This window comes from Eptatretus burgeri, chromosome 4 (genome assembly GCF_056783735.1).
Source record: "Eptatretus burgeri isolate ZD-2024b chromosome 4, Ebu_testis_v1, whole genome shotgun sequence".
Lineage (NCBI taxonomy): Eukaryota > Metazoa > Chordata > Myxini > Myxiniformes > Myxinidae > Eptatretus > Eptatretus burgeri.
In genome coordinates, this window is record NC_140964.1 from 124,337,137 (window position 1) to 124,359,636 (window position 22,500).

The 22,500-nt window shown below is 42.8% G+C and overlaps 1 protein-coding gene across 6 annotated transcripts in view; it reads right to left on the minus strand.

Moving 5' to 3' along the window:
• Positions 1-22,500, minus strand: part of NPHP4 (nephrocystin 4) — a 571,934-nt gene that overhangs the window by 314,736 nt on the left and 234,698 nt on the right. For all 6 annotated transcript variants that reach the window (XM_085876134.1, XM_085876135.1, XM_085876132.1 and 3 more), the window contains 2 exons: positions 12,855-12,919; positions 8,815-8,982 (listed from right to left, as the gene is read on the minus strand). In XM_085876134.1, coding sequence (XP_085732260.1) covers positions 8,815-8,982; positions 12,855-12,919 — 233 coding nt within the window. The remainder of the gene's footprint in view (positions 1-8,814; positions 8,983-12,854; positions 12,920-22,500) is intronic.

A 22,500-nucleotide genomic window follows, 5' to 3' on the forward strand; every position in this document is an offset into this window, starting at 1 on the left:
AAACCTTTTTTTTTTTTTGAATGACACCTTTGGTACACATTTGGTTCACATAATACATGATCGTCATGGAAAGTTTCAGTTGGACATCTTTTTTATGTCATCGATTTGATTGAGGTTCGAGCACCTGCTCCAGATGTCGGCCTCTATGCTACAGGCACATTTTGATTCGACGGAAAAATTGTATATTATTCTGACACATTTGGCTGCAGTGATTGAACAGATTTTGTCAGTTATTGCTGTTTTGAGATCATCTGTGGATTGTGGCCTTTCTCAGTAAACATTCTCCTTAAGCATCTAACCCTGAACGGTTGAGTCTTCTTGAAGGATTTCATTCTCATGCAGATTTTGACTGAAAACAATTATTCTTTATTTGTCCAAGGCATGTTGCAAAAATGGGGCTACCTTGACCAATTATAAATATTTTCACTATCAATAAACTATTCTGATTATGTGCAACTGAAAAAAGTAAGAGGATATCATTGGTGTGGAGGAAGTTATTCGACGTCACATTAATACCGTTTTTTTGTGGTCACCCTGTACTACAAGTGCACGAATAATTTTTGAACAGCACAATGATCGACACCCTTGTTGATCTTGGAGAATTTCTGGAACCTTTCCAATAACTTCAGATCATTCAGAGGGGCGGAGGTAGCTGTGGCAGCAGAGAGCCAGGCTTGTATGCAGTTGACTGCAATGGCAAAGCAAAGTAGTTCATGAACTATGTTCTTCTCTTTTGCTATGACATTGAATAATCCACCATTTTTCCTTGTCTGACTGAACATGAATATCTTGAAGCCAGATAAAAGGTGCGTGTGGCATTCATCGTGTCTGCTATTTGACATCCTGCTGGAGCTTGTAAATGAACTCCTCCAGGTCAAGTCCTTGTTTTCTGTGGTTTCCAGCATGTAGTCCAACCAAACACCATTTGAAATATCCATCTGAGAGTTTGATTGTGGATCGCTATCCATTTTACAATGTTCATGATAATACCATATGCAATCCTAGTTTTGTCTGCCTTAGAATTAAGTCAGTCAGTGACTCACTGTAATAAATATCATAGAGAATTGTCATGTGTGATGCTCTGTTGTTGTGGTTTCCAATGTAACTGGTGCATATATATTTAATGTCTGTACAAAATTATTGTGACCTTGTTTGAGATAGTCAGATTTAACACTTTTTGATAAATTATCAAGATAAGAGGACAATAAAACACATATCACAGGCGTTAGGTGTGTGGTTGCCAGGGTATTTTGTTATATTTATATGTTGTTACTCTGGCAAATAACATGGGCACCAACATCACTACTTCATAAATCTGTGTCAAAATACAATGTGTAACATTATGCCAAGTTTCAAGATGCTATATCCAAGGGGGGAGTGCTGGGTTCATTAACATCACTGGCATGGCTGTTGCGATGTTGCTTGCGATGAAAATTTGAATTTCTCAGTCGCACAGGTTTACGACAATGTCATCATACATATTCAATATCCTGAGAACCTCGGCTTTGATTTAATCCACGAGGACAAATGTTTTACCTCGGGTTGGGGTACCCCTCATTTTTGGTGGGGTGTGCTGCTGCACTACCAGCTTCATCCTGGGAGATTCCATTAATCTTAAAGGTCTTGGTTTCAATGGCATCAAGCTGAGCAAGATGTGAGGCAGGGGAGCCAGCCTAAAGGGGAGAGAAGAACTCCATCATGCTGCAGATGAAAGCCTTGTCGGTGGATATGAGTTTAGGTGTGCCAAGGAAGGACTTTGTACGACAGAGGATGCTCAGTCGGCAGCTGGCTTTGTAGGCCAACTTTGAAATGTAGTTTGCCCAAGAAATATCATGGTTGATGGTGAGACCCAGAAGTTTGAATGACTGAACTTCCTCAAAAGGATTGTTAAGAAAGTAGATGGGATTGTTTGCCAGATGGTCCTTTCGGAGAGACATAGTGAGAGTGTGAGATTTGTCAGGGTTGAAAGACAAATTCCAAGTGTTTGAGTAGAGGAAGACAGGAAGCAATATGTGGAGTTGGCCTTGGATGTCATAGGTGCAGTTTGGAGAGTAAGAGAGGATTCCAGACTGTATCAAAAGCACAAGACATGTCCAAGGAGATGGCCTGATCACATGTCAGACATAGAGGGCCTCCATCCATTGTTGGGTGAGTCGAAGCAGCATGTACAAGGTGGAATGACCTGGTCAGAAACCAAATTGGTGATCTGAGATGAGGTTGTTGGAGAAAAGGAAAGATTTAATATCAACTGCAATGATGGATTGCATGACCTTGCCAATGAATGAAAGCAAGCTGATAGGTCCAGTAGTTATATTAAGGGGATCAGTTTTTGCACCTTTTATGTAACGCAGTGATTTTGGTGGATGTTCAAACAGATGGAAGATGACGTAGCATAAATGACAGGGTGAAAAGGGCAGAAAAAAAGGATGTGCAAGAGCAGCAGAGCAGGTTTTTAGGACATGTGAGCTGATGCCCTCCAGTTCAGTAGCAGAGTCAGAGTCGACAGTTGAAAAAAACTTCTCCACCTTCTCAGGTGCAAATGACAGAGTCAAGGAGCAGTTGGGGATGATAAGGAAGTATGGGTACCAAGAGTGAGGAGTTGGGGACACAAGATTGGGAATCAAATACAGAATTGAGGCATTTGGCCTTCTCACGAGCAGTCAGCTGTGGTGCCATTTGAAGAGAGGGAAGGGAGGGAAGGCAAGCATATCCCAGAGACAGACTTAACAAGGTGCCACCACGTTTTAGAGGGAGTCAAGTTTGAAAGTTAATTCTTGAGGTTGGACAGATGTTATTTACTGGCTCTCTATCTTGAAAATGGACATGCACTTGTTCTGGACTTTTTGGAATGCACCGAGATTGCCTTCGGTCAGATTAGCCTCGCAGGAAGAGAAGTTGATGCTTGATGTCAGAGTTGATGTCCTGGGTTCTGTGGCGTTTGAGGCCTGAATAAGCTGTCTGATAGTCTGATGTGGTTGAATTTTTTTTGATTCCTTGTAGCACCAGCAGCTTTCTTCTTTCACTCTCTTAAACTTACCTGTCTCGTCAACATTAAAGTCCTGTTTTGGAAAAATCGCCACCCTCCTCAATCATTCTTTTGAGCGTCTTGGGGAAACTCCTTGGCAGCAGCCACATTTGCAAAGGCGGCCTCTCACCAGTCACACAAATGTGCAGATTTGCACAACACTTTATGGAACCAGCCAGAGCTTGCCTTAAAATCATCACTCTCTACACCCACACCTCCCTCACATGCCATACCCCTCTCACATTGTTTTAGGTGATGCCAGAGTGACTTAACCTTTTCTTGAATGGGAGACAAACGCATAGGTACATTTCGCTGACTGTGGTCCTCCGCCCACCGGTTAACATGCACTCAGTGCTCTACAAAATGCCTTCTCTACTCCTAGTGATATGTAACAAACTACACAGGAGTAACAATTTTGGCAAAAATCCTTTAGCTTTTCACTGTTCTTCACAATTGTTCTCACTGTGTTCGGAGGCAAGCAAAGCATTCAGCCAATGTCCACCGCATGCTCACCTCACTCAATAAGGTCCATTTTCACACGAGCTGATAATTATATGGTACGTATTCATAACGAGGTAAAATTGCCTTTGACACGACTTATAATGAACTATATTCTCTAATTTGTTGGCGATGTTCTAGCGAAAGAACAAAAGCAATTGCCAAAAGCACAATGTGTATCAGCAAGTTATTGTATATAGTGTTTGGCCTCATCTCTCAATCGTGAAGAATCACTTGGAAAAATAAAAAAATAAAAATTCATATCCAGATCCAGATCAGGATCTTCAACAAAATGTAATCAATTTGTCTTTGTCACACACGCAACCTTTCCACCAAGCTTCATTCAAATCCGTCCGCAACTTTTTGATACATTGTGCTCACAGACATACACAGACAAACAGACAAGCAGACAGACATACAGACAGGGGTGAAAATATAACCTTTGGTGGCATAGGTAAATATAATAACAGTCAATTACATGCATTTAGTCCATGAGCTAAATCCCAAGAAATGCACTTCCTCACCCCTCCAGGAGTGCCAAAAGTTTGATGGTACCAAAATGTCAGGAATTCTTTCAAGGATTCAGATCAAACGAGTTTACCTTCCTCCGAGTGGAACTAAACTTTTGGGAGTCATTTTTACATGACCCCCCCTTCATCATTTTCTCATCTCAAAACAATAGCCAATAGCTGCAAAAAACACAGACCAATCAATTTCAGATTTCTTAAGCACTTGTAAAAAGCATGAAGATCATAAATTGAACAAAGAATATTTACAGCCAAAGTAAAATATAATTAAACCTGATTGTAAAGCCAAAATTCAGTCAATGTACATTTCCCAATGCTATGCACAATTGTTTGCCATGTATAAACATTCTATGAAGTAATTACAGTAGACTTCTACATGTGATCCCCTGCCCCTAATTCAGACGAAGGTAGGCCCCAACAGCTATTAATAAATACAGACCTCAGAACACATGGAAGTATTTATTATGTATTTGTTTATAAGGAAGCATACATGCATAGCAAAATAAACAAAATTTTAATAAATCAGAAGCTGTCGTGTGTTGGTACTCTGTTGTTTATGTAATTGTGTATGGACACTAAAATGAATATTGGCCGCTTCTAAAACTGCATGTTTACATGGACATGCCATCACCTATAGCTAACTTACCTTTTCTTTCTTTTTGCAGATAACACTAGGGCAGTTCAATTTAGTTCTTCATTTCTGCAGAGACTGTTGTTCTTCTGGCAGGTTCTCCCATCTCAGACAAGGAACTCTGGAGTTCTGTCAAAGTAGTCATTGGGTTCTGACTCACCTCCCTGACCAAGGTTCTTCTTGCCCGGTTGCTGAGTTTGGTCGAACTGCCAAGCTCTAGGAAGAGTCTGGGTAGTAGTTCCATGTTCTTTCCATTTCCTAATGATGGAGCTCAGTATGCTCTTAGGAACTTTCACCACTCTAGAAATTGTTTCATACCCTTCCCCAGATCAATGCCTCCTCACAATTCTATCTCAGAATTCTACAGACAGTTCCTTGGACTTCATGGTGGAGTTTCTGCCCTGACATACACTGTCAACTGTGGAACCTTGCATAGAAAGTTGTGTTTCTTTCGAATTCATGTCCATTGAATTGAATTGGTCACAGCTGGACAGCAATCAAGTTGTAGAGACATCTCAAGGATGATCAAAGGAAATTGGATGCACCTGAGCTCAATTTGGAGTGTCAACGTAAAGGGGTTGAATACTTATTGACGCAAGACATTTCAGCTTTTCATTTTTAATAAATTTGTATAAATTTCTAAAAACATGTTTTCACTTTGTCATTCTGGAGTATCTTGTGTAGATCAGCAACAACAAAAAAATTACATTAAATTAATCCATTTTAAATTCAGGCTGTAACAAAAAAAAGTGACAAAAGTCGACGGGTGTGAATACGTTCTGAAGGCAGTGTACATGACAACATTTAGATTTGTTGCAAATGTATGAAGGGGCTCTCTTCAACTAAAAATTAAATGAACTGCAGTCTCAATGGACCCATGCACCTTTCAGGTCATATCACAAACGCTGTTATCAGAAGTACACACGCAAGGATGAACTTGACAGAATCCAGAACAAATGCTCAAAGTCAGCTGACAAACAGTCTGGCTCCATAATCTGTAAAACCCCAGAAGGCATCTATACGTATGATGCGGAACCGTGCGTCCTCACTTGACATGACAAACTGTGTGACTTGCAAAGGAGAAAAAATGCACCAAAGGCAAACTTTGTCCTTCTCATGCCGATGAACCACTGAATAATCTCCAAACAGTAAAATTTGTTGATACGTTGCAAAGAGCTGCACAAATCAGACAAGACGAACGTATGATGTTATCACTTGCCAAAACGGACCTTGTTGTGATAAAATTCAGGTATCATTGATCCTGTTACAGATCTTATACTCTTCCAAAACAGCTCGCATCAATTACACGTCAAAACGAAGATGAAGTCAAACACAAATCTGAATATCATCCTGCTTTTAACATGAAAGCACACAAAGTAAATTCAAACATCTTCAATGGCACCAAGACAATACGTAAAAAATGTCTGAACTTAAGCAAATGTTCATCCGGTCTTTGGCCGATGTAAACATTGATGCTTCACAGTACAAAACAAACAAATTAATGAGCAGGCCAGCTCCAAAACCGTTTTCAAGAAGACATGGGATTTTGGAGTCCACCACGTCACAATAAATGTGAGGTAGTGTTTTATGAAAAGGTACCAAGAGAACAATATGTTTCTGAAAGGAATACAGAGGACTCAGAAGATGAAATCATGTCAGATACAGAACATCAGCATGAAGACGCCTACCATTTGGAGCCTGATCAAGATGTTCCCAAAATATTCCATACAGCGAAGCGTCTCTGTATGGAACTTCTAAATCATGATGATAGGATGTCATGGCCTCCCACATCCCAAGAGCTGACAAAGGAAAATGTAAGATTGCCAAATTTTGTGTGTAATTTTCTTTTTTGGCTTCTTCATGACGATTCTGAAAGTCCGTTACCAGTTTCTTTGGAGAGAATGACAGTGTCTGAAGCATTATATCGCAAGATGCAATTAAAAAAAAAAAAAAAAAAATCAAAGGACAGGACCTTCAGTACGTCACATCAATTGGAAGGAAAAAAAAAACACTCAAACATGCAGCTCTTCTCATGACTATAAAATGTTTAACTGGGTCTGATGAAGTATTATAGTTACTGAACAGGTTAGGTCATTCAATATCATACTCTTCTCTTGAAGAAGCAGACAGAAATGGCAGAATGCATCCTTGCTCGTGGAAAAAATGGTGCTCTGCCACCAAGCCCACATGGAATGTGTCTGTCGATGATGGAAATATAACTACTGATTGGGTGGACCCTCAACCTGCACCCATGGTCATACATGAACTGATGGCATGTGGGTGCAAAGGTGACTGAAGTCACGGTAGATGTTCCTGCAAACGGAATACAAACACTTGCACAGATGCTTGCAAATGCAGTAATACTTGTGTCAATAAATCTTTCAAAGATCTCAGTGACAGTGATAACGAGTGAGAAAAAACGTCACGAGCTTGTGTGCGTGCGTTACATTGCAAACTTCTATTCGTCAAAATATGGCAATTACCTAACCTATTCGTCAACAATCGTTTTTTGATAAAATTAGATGGTTAATATAATTTGTCATATAAATTGTCATGAATATGGACTTAACTATTACATTCACACTTAGCATTGTGATGTCACCAAGATTCAGCAATCAATAAGCTTTTTATCATTCATCAGTTTATATTCAATGCATTTTTTTATTTTGTATGCACACCAAAGTGTATGTATGTATGTACGTGTGTGTGTGTGTGTGTGTGTGTGTGTGTGTGTGTGTCATTGTTTACTATCTCCACACATGGGAGGGTTTCAGGAGATGGAACAGAGACTTACCAGGTCTCAAAGTATCCACTTGTGTCATTGGTTGTTGTCTCCATATGTGAGTTTGAAAGGGTGCAATTTATGTTATGGTATAAAGGGTTCATGTTATGCCTGGTGTTGGCTTAATGGTTCGGGTGGAGGGCTTTGGATCCTCAGTTCTGAGTTCAAATCCTGCTCAGCTGTTGAATTAATAGCAGGTGGAGTTAACTCGGCCTGTCATCCTTCCGAGGTCGGCAAAATGAGTGCCAGCGCGCTGGTATACTGTGTCGGTGGCGACCCGTCCAGGATTGTGCCCAATAGGCAAGGAGACAGCTTTGTCAGCACCAACGCTCTGCACAGAGTATGGTTCCAATCTCCTCTCCTCCGATGTCATGTTCAGATTAAAACGTTATTGTGCATTTGGCATGTTAGTCTGAAAATTATTTTCGAATGTGAAATAACCAATCACATTGGCAACAGTGACTGGCTCATTTCGTGGTCTAATATCTGTGTATTAATAAATTATTTGAACAAATGACTTATTTTTATATAAAGCATTCTTAATATCAGATATGTTGTCATCCATACAATGTCTATATCAGTGATTAACATCATATAGACTTTCGAATTATGATTGTTAATAATTAGCTTTGTGAATTATGGTTGTTGTATATATTTATCGATTATTGTGGGAAATTTGCATAGCCGCAGAAGATGTTCAGTTTCTGAGTTCCGTATTTTTCTTTGGATTTAAATTGATATAAGTATGTCTGCAATGAAACGATATTAAAATAATAATTTTTTTTTTTTTCCATGGATCTGAAAGCGACTAATAGTACGTTCATTTATGAAACTTTTGAGTCACATTTTCTGATAATGGATTAACTAAGGGGGTTGGGGTTGGGGGTTGATTGGGGGGGGGGGTTCTGTAAAAATAAGTCCCAAAAGTTTAGTTCCACTTGGAGGAACAGGAACTATGTTGATCTGAATTCCTGAAAGGCTTCCCAACATTTTGGTAAAATCAAACCTTCGCCACCACTGTGGGGGAACAATCTCTTTTTTGAGGCCCAGATTCAGATTTTGCTCGTGGATTATTTTAAATAAAAATTGCTAATTTTCAGAATTTTTTTTTCTTTTCAAAAAGATCCATCCAGCTATTATGGATACACAAAGATGGAGAAAGAAGTTGATAAAATATGTTTTAAAAATAGGCAGAAGATAGAGAGGAGGAAAGAGAATATGTTTGCATGTCGCCAGGGAAAGGTATCAGAGGGGGTTAAATGTAGCCGACAACCATGAGAGTTACCATTGGTAACCCTCCTGTTTATAGAAAGGCCTTAAACATTCCTACTCATATGGGAGAATACCAAACCTGGTGGCTTGCGAGGGTCTGTTAATGGTCTGGCAAAACCTGGTATGCTATCATGAGCAGAGACCAGGCAGTTCTCAGGCAGAAGATGAAAGGCGTTCTCCAGGGCCTGGTAACGACTGAGGCGAAATGTCACAGAACAGCCCTCAATGGACTGCAGCAGTTTGTTCGCTGAAATGGTAACATCACAAAACTGGTTACAAGGTAGCATGAAATATCGATTTGCTGCAGCAGTGGTGAATTTGCAAAGCAACAACAGTATGGCTTAATTGTTAAGATCATTTTCATTGGGGCAGCCTTGTTAGAAATCAAGTTGAATGTTTAAATGGTATGCATAAGAGTTTGAACACAAGAAGAGAGGTATAAATTTTATGAAGGGATTAAAAAACTAGTCTTGCTCATGAAGGCTAATGTCAATCTGCGTTGGATGGAATCAACAGAACATTGAATGAAGCATGTTAACCACGGTGGGAAGCAAGGAGTTGTTGATTTAATCGGTTATATATTGTGTCATGTTGATTCAACAACACAATGGTAAGCGATAAAGCAATGGAAAAATTTTGGTATTGGCTGTTCGAGAATGGAAAGAGAAGGAAGGTAAATCCTTACTGCGTCTACAATAGGCTTTACAGTACCATTACCCACAAAATAACCACATTAAATTATTTATCAATAATCAGCAGTACCAGTGTTTAAACTTTGAAGCACAAAATCTTCTGCTCAAAATGGTCATGCAATGTTGCATTCAAACCGTGGCGTGGTAGATACAAACGGAGCATGGCAGTAAGCCTCGGGGAAACGGTGAATGCATCTGATCAAATCATGTCGACACTCGCACAAAGAAGAATATCTGCTCACACTTGAGAATAAATTGAAAGCAAATGTGGGAACGTTTTGAAGAAGACTCGTGTGAGATTGAGCTCGAACATGGATGTGGAGGTTTTAATTGGACAGAATTGGCCTGTGCTGCAGCTGGCCCCTTTGGGCACTGTGTGACATGTTAAAGGGATCCCTGCAGGCAGCTCCTGGTTCCAAATGAGCATTATGACAACCTCTTTCGAGCAGCATTGTAGCTGAAACATAGTTGTGGTGTACATCTTCAGTTACTGGAGCAGTGGTTTAACTTTTTCATCCCCAATGTACGACCATGTGGTATTGAACCAAAAGAAAGGTAAGACTGAAAAGCAGATCGATATTATTGCAGATTTAAACCCACTAGTTTTCTTTGATGCGTCCCAGTGCTCTTCACAAATTGTAAAACATTTCTTCCTTTTATTTTTATCTTACAGAAACAGAGACACGGCAGAAGTAAATAGACAGCATGATTTTAAAATAATTTATTTATTGAACATTTCAAGAACATTTGATCCATTTTAATACATACACTGGTATTTTGGAGACTTGTCATTTGCAGATTTCAATGCTTATACTCTTTCAGGCATAGAACTAACGAGTTACGAAATTTTCTCTTTTGGGATTTCTGCCCAGGCTTCACGCAAAAGGTTTATCAATTCTACTCGTGATGTTGGTTTCCTGGACGTTTTCCAGACAGCTCGATGCAATATGGACCAGAGGTGTTCAATGGGATTCGTATCAGGAGACTGACTTGGCCATTTTAGTCGCTTGATCCCATTTCTGTCCTACCATTCTTTGGTCTTTTTTGCAGTGTGGCATAGAGCTCCATCTTCCATGAACAGAGTGTTGTTTTTGACCATCTGACCAGTGGAGAAGATGCGGAGAAGTCCATCCTCAAGGATAGAAATGTGTATCGTAGAGTTGATGTTGCCAACCCACTCCACAAGCTCTAACCGACCAGCGCTCCAGATTACTCCCCACACCCACCATCACTGAAAAACCACTGTATTTGACTTTTGGCTGCAATTGGTTCAAAGAGAACTCTTGACTGGGAAGTCTCCAGACCTATACACGTCCACTGTCAGAAAAATGAGCAAATTCGGACTCAGCTGAAAAAAATACAGTTTGCCAAAAACTCCACGGGTCTGGTGGCCATCACGTCAGACCACTTCTTTCTCCTTTGAAAGTTGGCTGGTCGAAGAAGAGGTTTTCTCCTTGCTGCTCTCCCATAGTAGCCCAGTTGATGAAGGTAACACAGGAGAGTTTTTGAGTTAACTTGGTCCTCCTCTGCAACATCTGCTGCCTTGCAACGGGGAACTTTCTCAACGGACCGCTTGACAGCTCGAAGACACCTTTCTGAGGGCCCAGGTCAACCAAAACGGGAATCTGTGGATTCCTTGCCTTCGCTGGTGAATTGCACAATCACCCGATTGATCGTAGAAAGCGGAATGCCAAGGTTCTGAGCTATCTGAAGCTGGGTGACTCCATCTTCCAATTTGTGAACAATTCGTCCTCTTTGCAAATTGTAAAGTTTGTGTGCTCCCTGGGTTTGAGGCATAGTTAATTGTCATACACGATCCAGGAACTCGTTTCTGCAAATAAATAGTTGTATATGAGCACAAATCACTGAGTAAAAGTTGCTTTATACAGATGAAATGAATAAATTTATGGTGTCTATTTACTTCTGTCATGTCTCTGTAATTCGTACTGTGTTCTAAAGACAATGGTCGAATGGAAACTTGTACAGCATAAATGATCCTCCAATCAAAAACGAAGTGCATTCAACATCAAACCACTGTTGTTATCCTGTGCACCATATATTATGTATACAAAATGGCTGAATTTAACCATTTCAACCTCTCCCTCTCCCCCATCTGCCCCTGAAAATCTCCTCCCTCCTCCCCAACTTTAATTTTATACCCTTCCAACCTCCTAGAAATTCCCGCACCACTCCTTCCACACTATAATTCACTCCTTTCTGTCTTTTCTATTGCCTTTCTTCATTTAAATTTTCTCAATTTATCCTCCCACACTCTTAGCAGACACATTATAAAAAGATGGCCCCCTGAAGGACATGACGAGTGATTGGGAGCTACCATTCAATAACGTGTGTGAGATAATATGGTACACATTGAGGTATAGATTTGAGATGCGATGTGATAAAGGTTGAAAACGCAAGACATATAGACGAGGTTTTGTGGGGGGGAAACAGCTTGGGGGTGCATCAAAGCATAACATGTCATGCTATGAATGAAGCACACTGTACGACCTTGCATGCTGATTAGACAGCCGGACATATGGGAAATCTGAGAGCAATGAAGAAGCTGAGGGTTGAAACAGTAACTGTGGATTATTACACCCTGGGTAGCACAAGAATACCTCTCTTCATACAATAAATTGCATCTTTGCATCGACCTGCCTGGAGCACGACTGCCCATGTACAGACATTTTCCTCTATCCTTTGTTTGCCTCTGGCGATGCAACTCCAGCTGTATATTATCGGCACAAGGCAGAACAATGCCTCGTGGAAACCCCATGTCGCCTCGTAAAATCGAGATCAGCCGAATGGGAAGAAGTTCTTTTCTATATTTTTCCTTTGCTTCGGGCTATGAAGGCTAATTGCAAGAAAAATGGAGCATTGTGTTACATTTTGTATTTTCAAGTTCACAGAAAGACCAAAGATCATCTTCTGGAAATATAAAGAGAAGGGAGAGACAAAAAAACCCCCCAAAAATCGAGTAGGGTCGACAAAATAAGGCTGATGTTCTAATGAATGGTGACACATCAGCTGGAGGAATATTTTCAAAAAAAAAGGGTGACAAATATAATCCCAAAAGAGAACTTAGAACACTTGGTCTCTTCATACCAATTGTAATTTGAAAAAAAACTCAAAATAAATAAATAAATAAAACGAACAACTCTGTGTGAATCAAACCCCAGGGAAATGCAGGTGGACCTACAGATATAGAATGTAGCAACCATAGTGTGACAGAGAATAGTGCACAAGGCATGTGAGTGGGTGAGGTGTGGGGTGCAAAAGAAACGTGGGAAAAAAAAACGCTTTCACATTTGGCCAGCTCAGCACACTGACGGATGTTGGGACAAGGTCTGACCACCAAGAATTTAATGTGGATTAAAAGTTTTTAAAAAAACAAAAGAAGAAAAAGAGAAAACAAATAAATCCTTACTTTCAATCGGACCCTCGAGAGCCGGGTGCACAAGTGATCTGGGAGAACCGTGGAACAGCGTCATCCTAAAGAAACACGCAATCACCGGAACGGTGACAAAAAAACCCTCAAGGACTTCCAACTTTTGCTCCAAAATCAGTGGAAAAACACAAAAGGTATGATAATACGGTGAGAAGTTTCATTCGTGTCAGGTTAAAAACGGATCAAAGGGAACCATGATATCAGTAGGTCATTGACGGCCAGCACCTACGTAGATTCCAAAATTCCTGCACTGCTACATGGATGAACTGCATCCGTAGCAAAGCAGTGCTTGCAGTAGTGATGCAACGAGCAGACTCAAGTTGTAATATAATGCGGTCCAAAAGCATTAAACCAAAGAACAATAATAAAAATAAAGAAGATTAATATTTTAACACAAAGATTTAAAAGAAATAAGTAATCAGGTTCTTTTAATCAATGCCTCAACATAAACATCGAAAACGAACTGAAAGCACACACACCATCGAGTTCACCACCAGGAATGGAATTGGAGTCACACGAGGGCCAGGTGTGGTTAAGATGGTACATTTCATTTCATTTTGTGAAACGGCTACAATCTTATATTACAACAATCGCAGTCTCACACAAAATGGCTCAAATGATTCATCCGTCAAACTAAAGGTTTCCTCTGAGTTCAAACAATCCTGCTGCCACAACTAGAATTGATCTCTTGAGCTCGGAATATGCCTGACCACTGTCCGAACCACACGATCAAATAACTCCAAATTATTGGACAAATCCATAAGAGCTCTTTTATCCCTATTCTTAAATTACATCCCGAACCTTTGCTTTATTGCTTGTAGATAAGAAAAATAAATTGTGTATTACTTTATATTACAGAGGTTTGTATGACATTTTCAGCTAATTTCATGGTTTTTGATCATTGAATAATAAAGGACAGAACATGATCGAGCTACCTTAATTAAAACCCAGATAGATTGGCATGGACAGTATACCAGAACTGGAGCAGAACCACAGTTACAGAACCATGTAGAACCACTGTTAAAAAAAAAAAACGTTAAGGCATCACAAAAGGATAAGCAAGACTGGAACAGCAAGACATGTTCTTGCTATTCACAAACATGGAAAAGTATGTGTTTTTTGTCAGAAACATGGCTGCTATTTCTGTTCGATGGTCCATGAAGGCATGAGGTTGTTGCACACACAGCAGAGGTGTTTGAAGTATGAAAACTAAGTGGCAGACTGGCTCAGGGCACTGGAGAAACAACGGATGGATGTGGTAATGACAGCATTTACCACCCATGCGTCACATGTTGTTGCTGGGTTTATGTAATTTTTTTGTTGGAGGCAAAGCAATTGACACGGCGTAATGTCCGTGTCTACTACCGTTTTACAACGTGAGATTTTTATCCATACCTTTGGGTTCATTGCACACAATTGGAGAGAAGTAGCGATCCAAAGCAAGCTTGCCTGAGGTTTACGAAGAAGGAATATTTGCACATTTGGCCCTGCTGCACTGCATAGCAAGATCAAGACCATGAAAAGAGTAAACTGTGTCCACTTAAGAGGTCCTTGCCTCTGAAGAACGGTAAAAAAAAGATAAATATTTCTGTGTAATCAGCATTTTGGATCAATCACAAACCACTTCCAAGTTGATTGGAGCACACTGAAACAGCTTCCTTGGCAAGGTGATGCTCCGAGTGGTTTCTGCCGTCACACAGCGGTAGGATTCTCAGTCAGAGTGGTAGTATTCCGAGCAGGAATTCAAAATTTTGCCAGGGCACTAGCACACAATGGCCCACTCAAAGGAAACAACACTGTGGGATCTTTAACACCCACGAGCAGGAAACAATATGCTGGCAGATGTGTTTGTTGCTTAATGTCCCATCCAACGAATGGTGCACTCAATGACGCAACACCCTGCCACTGAATCACCAGGGTTGATAGATTATAGTCTCGTTGTCAATCAAACCCCAACTAGATAGGTTAAATGGGATACATCTGATATAACTCTACAATGTGATCAGCACAGCTGTATTTAAATAAAATAAAAACTTATCCACTGTGGGGAAGACTTAAATATTTAGAAAGGATAGTATTGCAAGGGAAATAAATGGGGAAGCCATTGGGAGGCGAGGAAGAGGAAAAAGAGAAATGCAGGAAGCATATTTACCTCTGCCACCAAAGGTGCAAAGGAGGTTATGTTTTCACCCTTGTTTGTCTGTCTGTCTGTCTGTCTGTCTGTCTGTCTGTCTGTCTGTCTGTCTGTCTGTCTGTCTGTCTGTCTGTCTGTCTGTCTGTGGGCAGGATATCTCAAAAAGTTATGGACATATTCAGACAGAACCTGGTCGAAAAGGTAGAGTGTGTGACAAGGATAAATTGATTAGATTTTGATGATCCGGATACGAGAGTTTTTTTTTAATTACCTTCGCATTCTGCGAAAGGTTATGTTTTGGTCGCTGTGTATTTATTTATTTGTGAATATGTGTGTTTGTTTGTTATTCGCATAACTCAGAAAGTATTAAACCGAATTGCATGAAAATTGGTGGGATGATTCGTGATTATCCAAGGACGATTTGATTAGATTTTGGGAGCGATCGGGTCAAAGGTCAAGGTCAAGGTCATGAAAAGGTCAAAAACAAACTTTTGAGCATAACTTCCTTCATAAGACAGCTATCGACATGCAACCAACGCCATATTGTTCCATGGGTATTTCCGGTACGTGGTGTCAGATTTGACGTGACGTCATCAGAAGTGCGTCAAAATGACGTCACAAGATGACGTAAATTTTCAATTTTCGACCTCATCAGTTTTGATCATACCGTTTTGTAGGACTTACCTTAAGGACGTCACATACACCAAATTTGACGTCGTTCGGACTGACCGTTATGACGTCATTGACGTTTGAACATAACGTTTTTCAATTGTGGCTAAAATGTCCTGATATTTTATTTTCAAATATCTATGTAATTTGTAAAGGAAATTGTCCCAAATCCAGGCATTATGATCAGTACCAAAATATCTGCTTATTTATGAACAGGTTTTGCAAATTAACTCTATGGTCAAGGTCAAGGTCACACTCAAGGTCAAAATATACTTGTAGGCATAACTTCAGATCTAATAGAGCTATTGACATGAAACCAACGTTAAAATTTTCCGTGAAATAAGAGCTTTCAGGATTGTCGTCCGCGATTGGTAGTGACTTCATTGGAAGAGCGTCAAAATGCCGTCACAAGATGACGTCATTTTTAAACTTTCAATTTTTTTCAGTGTTTATCATTTCATTTTGTTGAACTGCCCTGAATGACGTCTAACACCAAATTTGACGTCCATCGGACTGATGGTTGTGACGTCATGGACGTTTTTCAAATGTGCCAGGAAAAAAGTAGCGGCGGCGAAGGTATGCGCTCTACCGAGTGCCCATTCTAGTTTGAAAGTGTTTCTTCACCATTGAACCAAAAATAATATATAGCATGATATTTCAAAACGTTATGGATGGGTTATGAAAAAGGAAGGTGGATGAGATGGTTATGTGACAAGAACAAGTGCAATAGATTTTGGTTTAGGTCCGGATCCAGATCCAGCCTACCACTGGGATACAAAACACAAACTATTCAGCCTGGCGGAGGTATGCACTCCACCGAGTATTGAGTTACAGTGGACGGAGGTTATGTTTTCAGTTTCACCCTTGTCTGTTTCTTTGTGTGCAGGATATCTCAAAAAGTTGTGATGAATTTGGATGAAACTTGGTGGACAGTTTGGGTGTGTGACGATGATGAATTGATTCGATTTGGATGAAGATCTGGATCTGGATCCTCCAGTTTTTTAGTGCTTCTTCACCATTGAGAGATTGGGCCATAAACGATATCTCGCACGATGTCTCAAAAACTTGTTGATGGATTCGGACGAAACTTGGTGGACAGAGTTGGTGTCTGACATGGACGAATTTGTTTGACTTTGGTGAAGATCCGAATCCGGATCAGAGCAGAAGTATGTGCTCCACCGAATGCTCTTCCAGTTGTAAATGTGATATGATTTTATTAATGAGCTGCTCACGAACCAGAGGCATTTATCATTTACTCCAACTATTTAATGAATACATCTTTCTTCAACTTCTACTTCCTATCAGTGTGTAATGAAGTTGAAGGGACAACTCCATTGTCAATGTCAGTTGAAAGGTGCCACAAAGCTGATATTATGGCTTGCTTGACATTTACTATTCAGTCAGTATGCAAGCATTTAAAAGTAGTAGTAGTAGTAGCAGTAATAGTAGTAATAGTAGTAGTAGTAGTAGTAGTAGTAGTAGTAGTAGTAGTAGTAGTAGTAGTAGTAGTAGTAGTAGTAGTAGTAGTAGTAGTAGAGTTGGAGGTCGTGTTTCCTCATCACATGTAGCATTTTAGTCCCCACCCCAAGTTGCCATGAGGGCATTAAAGTTGCCACAAAGTATGAATTGGAACTAAATGTAGTCCCAGATGAAGTGTGATAGATATATTACCTCCAAATTGAAGGTCATTAGTGAGCCAGATGGGTTTTCACCAACAACATGATAGTGACAGAAATTTTCCAAATAAGTCAGTTTTTATAAGTTAAGACTAAGTATCGTTGATTGAACTTGAACAGAACCTCTGGAATGCCAGTCCAGTATCCTTGGATATGACACAGAAACTGACCAAGACATTTTCCTGAGAGGGCAAGTGTACAACAATTTGGCTTCATAACTTGACCACTGTATTTGCCCAGAAACATATGAACACAAAGATGCAAGCACAAAAGTGAAGCCAAGTACAATTCTGAACGCAAGATTCATTTGTTAATTCCAACAACAAAAAAAAATTGAAAAGTGTGTAACCACATTGAGGACAAGATAAGTGTTCTCTACCGTACCTTCATGAGACATTATTGATCCCACTTAGTGTCATTATGTGAAAAAGAAAAATCAGAATGCATGGTAAAGCTTTAAGATATATATTTCCTGGTAGATTGTCCTCCCAATTTGGGAAAGAGATTTGAGCAGTTTATGGAAATTCTTCTGCTTCCTGGTCAACCCCTTCAATAAGTAGAATGTCATGACAGAAAAGTGCATAATTTTTGGTGTTTCACCAAATATCATCCAATGGATAGCTGTCAAAAGTTGAACATGAGAACACAATGAAAGGGAGAGAAAGTCAATTGCTGTCAAGAAAAAAGTTGGAAATTGACATCCAGCAAACGTAGTCTTTTCTCACAGCTATCGGTTGTAATTAGAAAAATATGGAAGCACAAAGCATCCACTTCAAAAGTCTGATGATTCTTCGTTCTATAAATATTATTCAAATACTGACAAAACATTATTCAGCCTTGCAAACATAAATATATGAAAACAAATATATTGTTACGAATCTACGGCCACCCGGCGTGCGAGTGACCACGTTAACTCATAACGGCCGCTCGCCCACCGAACGGACAATTCAGTCGTGACTTCCCGGAACAACGCCGAGAACCAGTCACGGGTGTGCCGTCAACGCACACCACGGCCAAGTCCGTATTCTACCCGCGCGCGACAGGGTCAATTGCCGAATATCGATATACCAAAGTATTCGCGCGGGTTACCTACCGAGGGACCGTACCTCGGCGAAGGCCTGTTTGGACACGAACCGCTTAAGCGGTTCGTTCCGTTCTGGGATAACTGAGCGGGTATTATCGCCAGACATCGCCGGACCCGATTCTATTATCGGTATTTAACAACCAACTAGTATTCCGAAAGCAAGATAGCAATTCAATTGGGGGAAAACGACACGACGAACGGGGTACATTTAAATAAGCACATTGATTATACAGCACATATACAAACAATCATGCAGTCACGCAGGTAAGCAATGATAGGAAAACACGCATGGAGTTGTTTGATGAAGACTGCGGGAGGGGACAAAGACACGGGCAAGGCGAAAACACGACAACCGACTATGGTTATTATGTACATTTACTTAACAGGTTTTACTTACGGACTCGGCGCCACATCATGCATTCAAAGAAAAACTCCAGGAAAAAGACCCCCTCAAAGACAAGGGAGTCAGACTGGGCACGTAGGCCTTTATAACGTGGGGCCTTGGTGACTGAAAGGGCCCCACGAGACCGTTGCAGGTTACCTGCACCCTCGTGGTGCCTTGATGGGGCGAGTCGTGACATCCCATCCCCACGGCAGCTAGCGTAGCCGCGGTTGCGCCCAGGCCTTGCCAAGCGGCAGGCGAGCTCTCTCCGGCTCTCCCCACATGCACGCGCAGGTTCGCGCGACACAGCAGGGCTGCGCCTCCAGCCCGCGTCTCCCTCGTGACGCCCGGACATCCACCGACCGATCGCTCCAAGCTCCTGACTCGGACACGAGCCCAGATCTTCATGCAGCTCCGGCAGAAGCAGCCCAGGTCCTTCCACGGCATCCAGCGGCAGCGCCAACTCCGGCGACGACAGAGAGAGAGAGAGAGATCCAGCAACAACTGAGAGACATCCAGCAACGCCCGAGAGAGAGATCCAGCAACGACCGAGAGACATCCAGCAATGCCCGAGAGAGAGAACGAACGCTCAGTGCGGCCTTTTTATTACCCCTGCTCCGCCCTCCGCTCTCGCCCCGCCCTCCTTCCAGAACATGCGGAAATCTTCTCGGAGGAAGCGTTTTCCCGCCAAATCGGGGACGCTCCCTCGCCACTGCATTTGTCTTCTTCCACAGCAGGGTGGAATTCACCGTGGAGACGCCATTCGTCCGGGGAAGGGGGGAACAGGGGCCGCCTGCTTTCCCTCGACGAAGGCCAGGCCTCTGGGAACCGTGTGTTGAGGTGGAAACGCGGTGGTGTGGTTATGAGGGTTGTGGGAAACGGTTGTTGAGAGCGATGTTGGTGATGGTGGTGGTTGGTGTGAAGCGGTTGTTGAGAGCAATGTTGGTGGTGGTGGTGGTGGTGGTGGTGGTTAGTGTGAAGCGGTTGTTGAGAGCGATGTTAGTGGTGGTGGTTGGTGTGAAGCGGTTGGTCCAAAATAACAATAGCAAAGAATAATGGCTACCTGAAGATTCACAGCCCTGTCGACACGAATAAATCCCATTAAACAACGGTGGGGAAATCTAACTGAACACGGACTTATCGGCATAACTAACTAAGGACCTATATGTGGTGTCCGAGGTGCAAACAGATACGAGCCGAGAGTGTAGTTGTAACTCTGGTTTATTGCGTACTCGGATGTGCACCACTCTGAGCCTCCAGCGGGCGCGTAAAGATATATGCATGCCTAAGCACGTGACGATTATCACAAATACTCCACGCCCCCCTCAGCGCTCTATGCAATACACCACACTCCTCCCTCCTAAAAGTATGATTATAAAATGGCAACATGACACTAATCAAAAATCATTGACACTATGACACAAAAAGCGACGAGTGACAAAATGGCACTTAGCAAAAGCATTGGCACAATTACACAAAAAACAACTGGTTGAAAAGGACACTAATCATCCAAAATCCCCCCAAGTACCACGTCGCTTGATCCGCCCTGGGCGAACCTCCCCCTGCACCATCAAACGTCCCCGGCAGACAAGCTTGCGAGTCTCCCTCGGACAGGACCGAATTAGGTAAACACCCCGAGTCCGTTAGCCCCATGGGCGCCAGCACGTCTGGCCTTGGCAAGATCAGAGGTGGTGGCTCCATGTCGCTCGGCACGTCTGGCCTTGACGATATCAGAGGTGGGGGTGACGCTGAACAGCGAACATGCCCTGGTTCCACGTGCCGCTTCCACACCACCCCATCATCAATCTGAACCAGGCAATTTGCTGGTTCCATTACCCACTGTCCCACATCAAAAACGTGCACCAGCGGGCGCAACATTGCCCCAACCGCCGACCCTGGTCGCAAAACGACATCAACCACTGCCGCACAGATGTAAACTCCTCTTTACGCAAAGCACGTTTACACATTTGAAAAAACGATTCTGTCTGCTCGTTTGTGGCAGGATGACATAACATTTTAACAAACGATTCCGGCACGTCAGGATGACACAACACTTTAACAAACCGTTTAAGGTGTTGAACACTGCCGCGATGTACAAGATCATTAAACACATCTGTGAGGAGCGGCGGATCGTTGCCAGAACCCAATCTCTCGGGTATGCTTTTATTATCAACGATCGGCCGCAGCCCCTGCACAGCAATGCCTGTCGAAGCACCCTGCCAAAGCACACGCACTGGCCACCCAGAGAACGCATCGATCACAATCAAACACATTCCGCTCACGCGTGGAATATCGGCATGTGCCTGCCCAGCAGCGCAATGCTTAATCACTCATTCAATGTCTCTCCCCAACCCCGGCCACCACAACAACTTTGCGAACACCCATAGCTCGGCTGCGGGATGGACGGCTGAAGGCATAGAGACGAATCCTTCTTGCCTCCTCTTCTGCGTTGCCTCCTCGACCTTGCAGACAGCGCTCGAGGCCATCACGTGTTGAACGATCGCCTGCACGACACGAGCGCGCGCCGGATAACGAGCCGATCCCACAGTCGAAGGCAGCTCGCTCCAATTCCCCGTTGAAATCACCTGAACGACACGGGCGAGTACTCTTCTCCCATCCCCCGTTGGAATCGCCCGAACGACACGGGCGAGTACTGTATCATGAGCCGACTCCACCGCAACCTGCCTGGCAGTGACCGGCCCGCCCTGGACCTGGCTCAGTGCAAACACATCAACCTGGTCGGCAGATTCAGACGAAGCTGGACCCTCCACGCAAGGCAAGTGTGAGGAACCGTCGCAATCAGCATGCGTCGCGCGCCCTCCGCGCAAGGCAAGCGCGAGAGACCATCACAGTCGGCATGCTCCCCGTTGCTCCGGAACTGTATATCATAGTTGAAGGAAGCAAGGAACAGACACCAACTCTGCATCCGCGTGACCCCTGCCCCCAGCAGGACCTCGCACGCGTGCTCCAAGGGAGGCACCCCTCCCTCCTTCCTCAAAAGCTTTGCCTGCACATCCTCGAGTTGTGCAAGCTCGTTGCAAAACAAATCTTGATGCTTTTGAAAACCCCCCTCTGACCGATTCTCTAATCGGCTCGGCACGGGTAGCCCAAGGTGAATGGCTGGCGCCGTCCAGTCTAGCCTGAGGCGAGTCAGCCAGTCTCGGCCCAGGAACGCCGGCCCCTCCCCTCGTACCACAAACAGCGAGAGCACGGCGCTTTGACCTCGGTAGGTCACAGATACGTCTGTCATTCCAAGTGGCATAATCGCTTCACTGGTGTACGTGTACAGCGTGAGGTCGGACCTGATAAGGTTGAGACCGTTGAGTCTACGAGCGGTCTGTTCGCCCATGATCGACACCGCGGCCCCGGTATCAATTTGAAAAATGATCGGTGTCTTGTTCACCTCGATCTCCACTGCCATTGGTCTTGTCACCGCCGGACCAATTGAAAACAGGCTCATCCTCGGCTGCAGGACCTGCTCCGGGTCGTCTGGGTTGCCTCGTGCAGGTTGCAGGTCTTGCTCCGGGACGTAAAAATGTACGTCATGTACAAAACCTCGCACAGGTTGCATGTCTCACTCCGGGTCGTCGGGGTGGCCTCGCACAGGTTGCAGGTCTTGCCCCGGGTCATCGGGGTTGTCCCACGCCACGTGGACCTCCGGACCACCTGTGAGGCTCTGG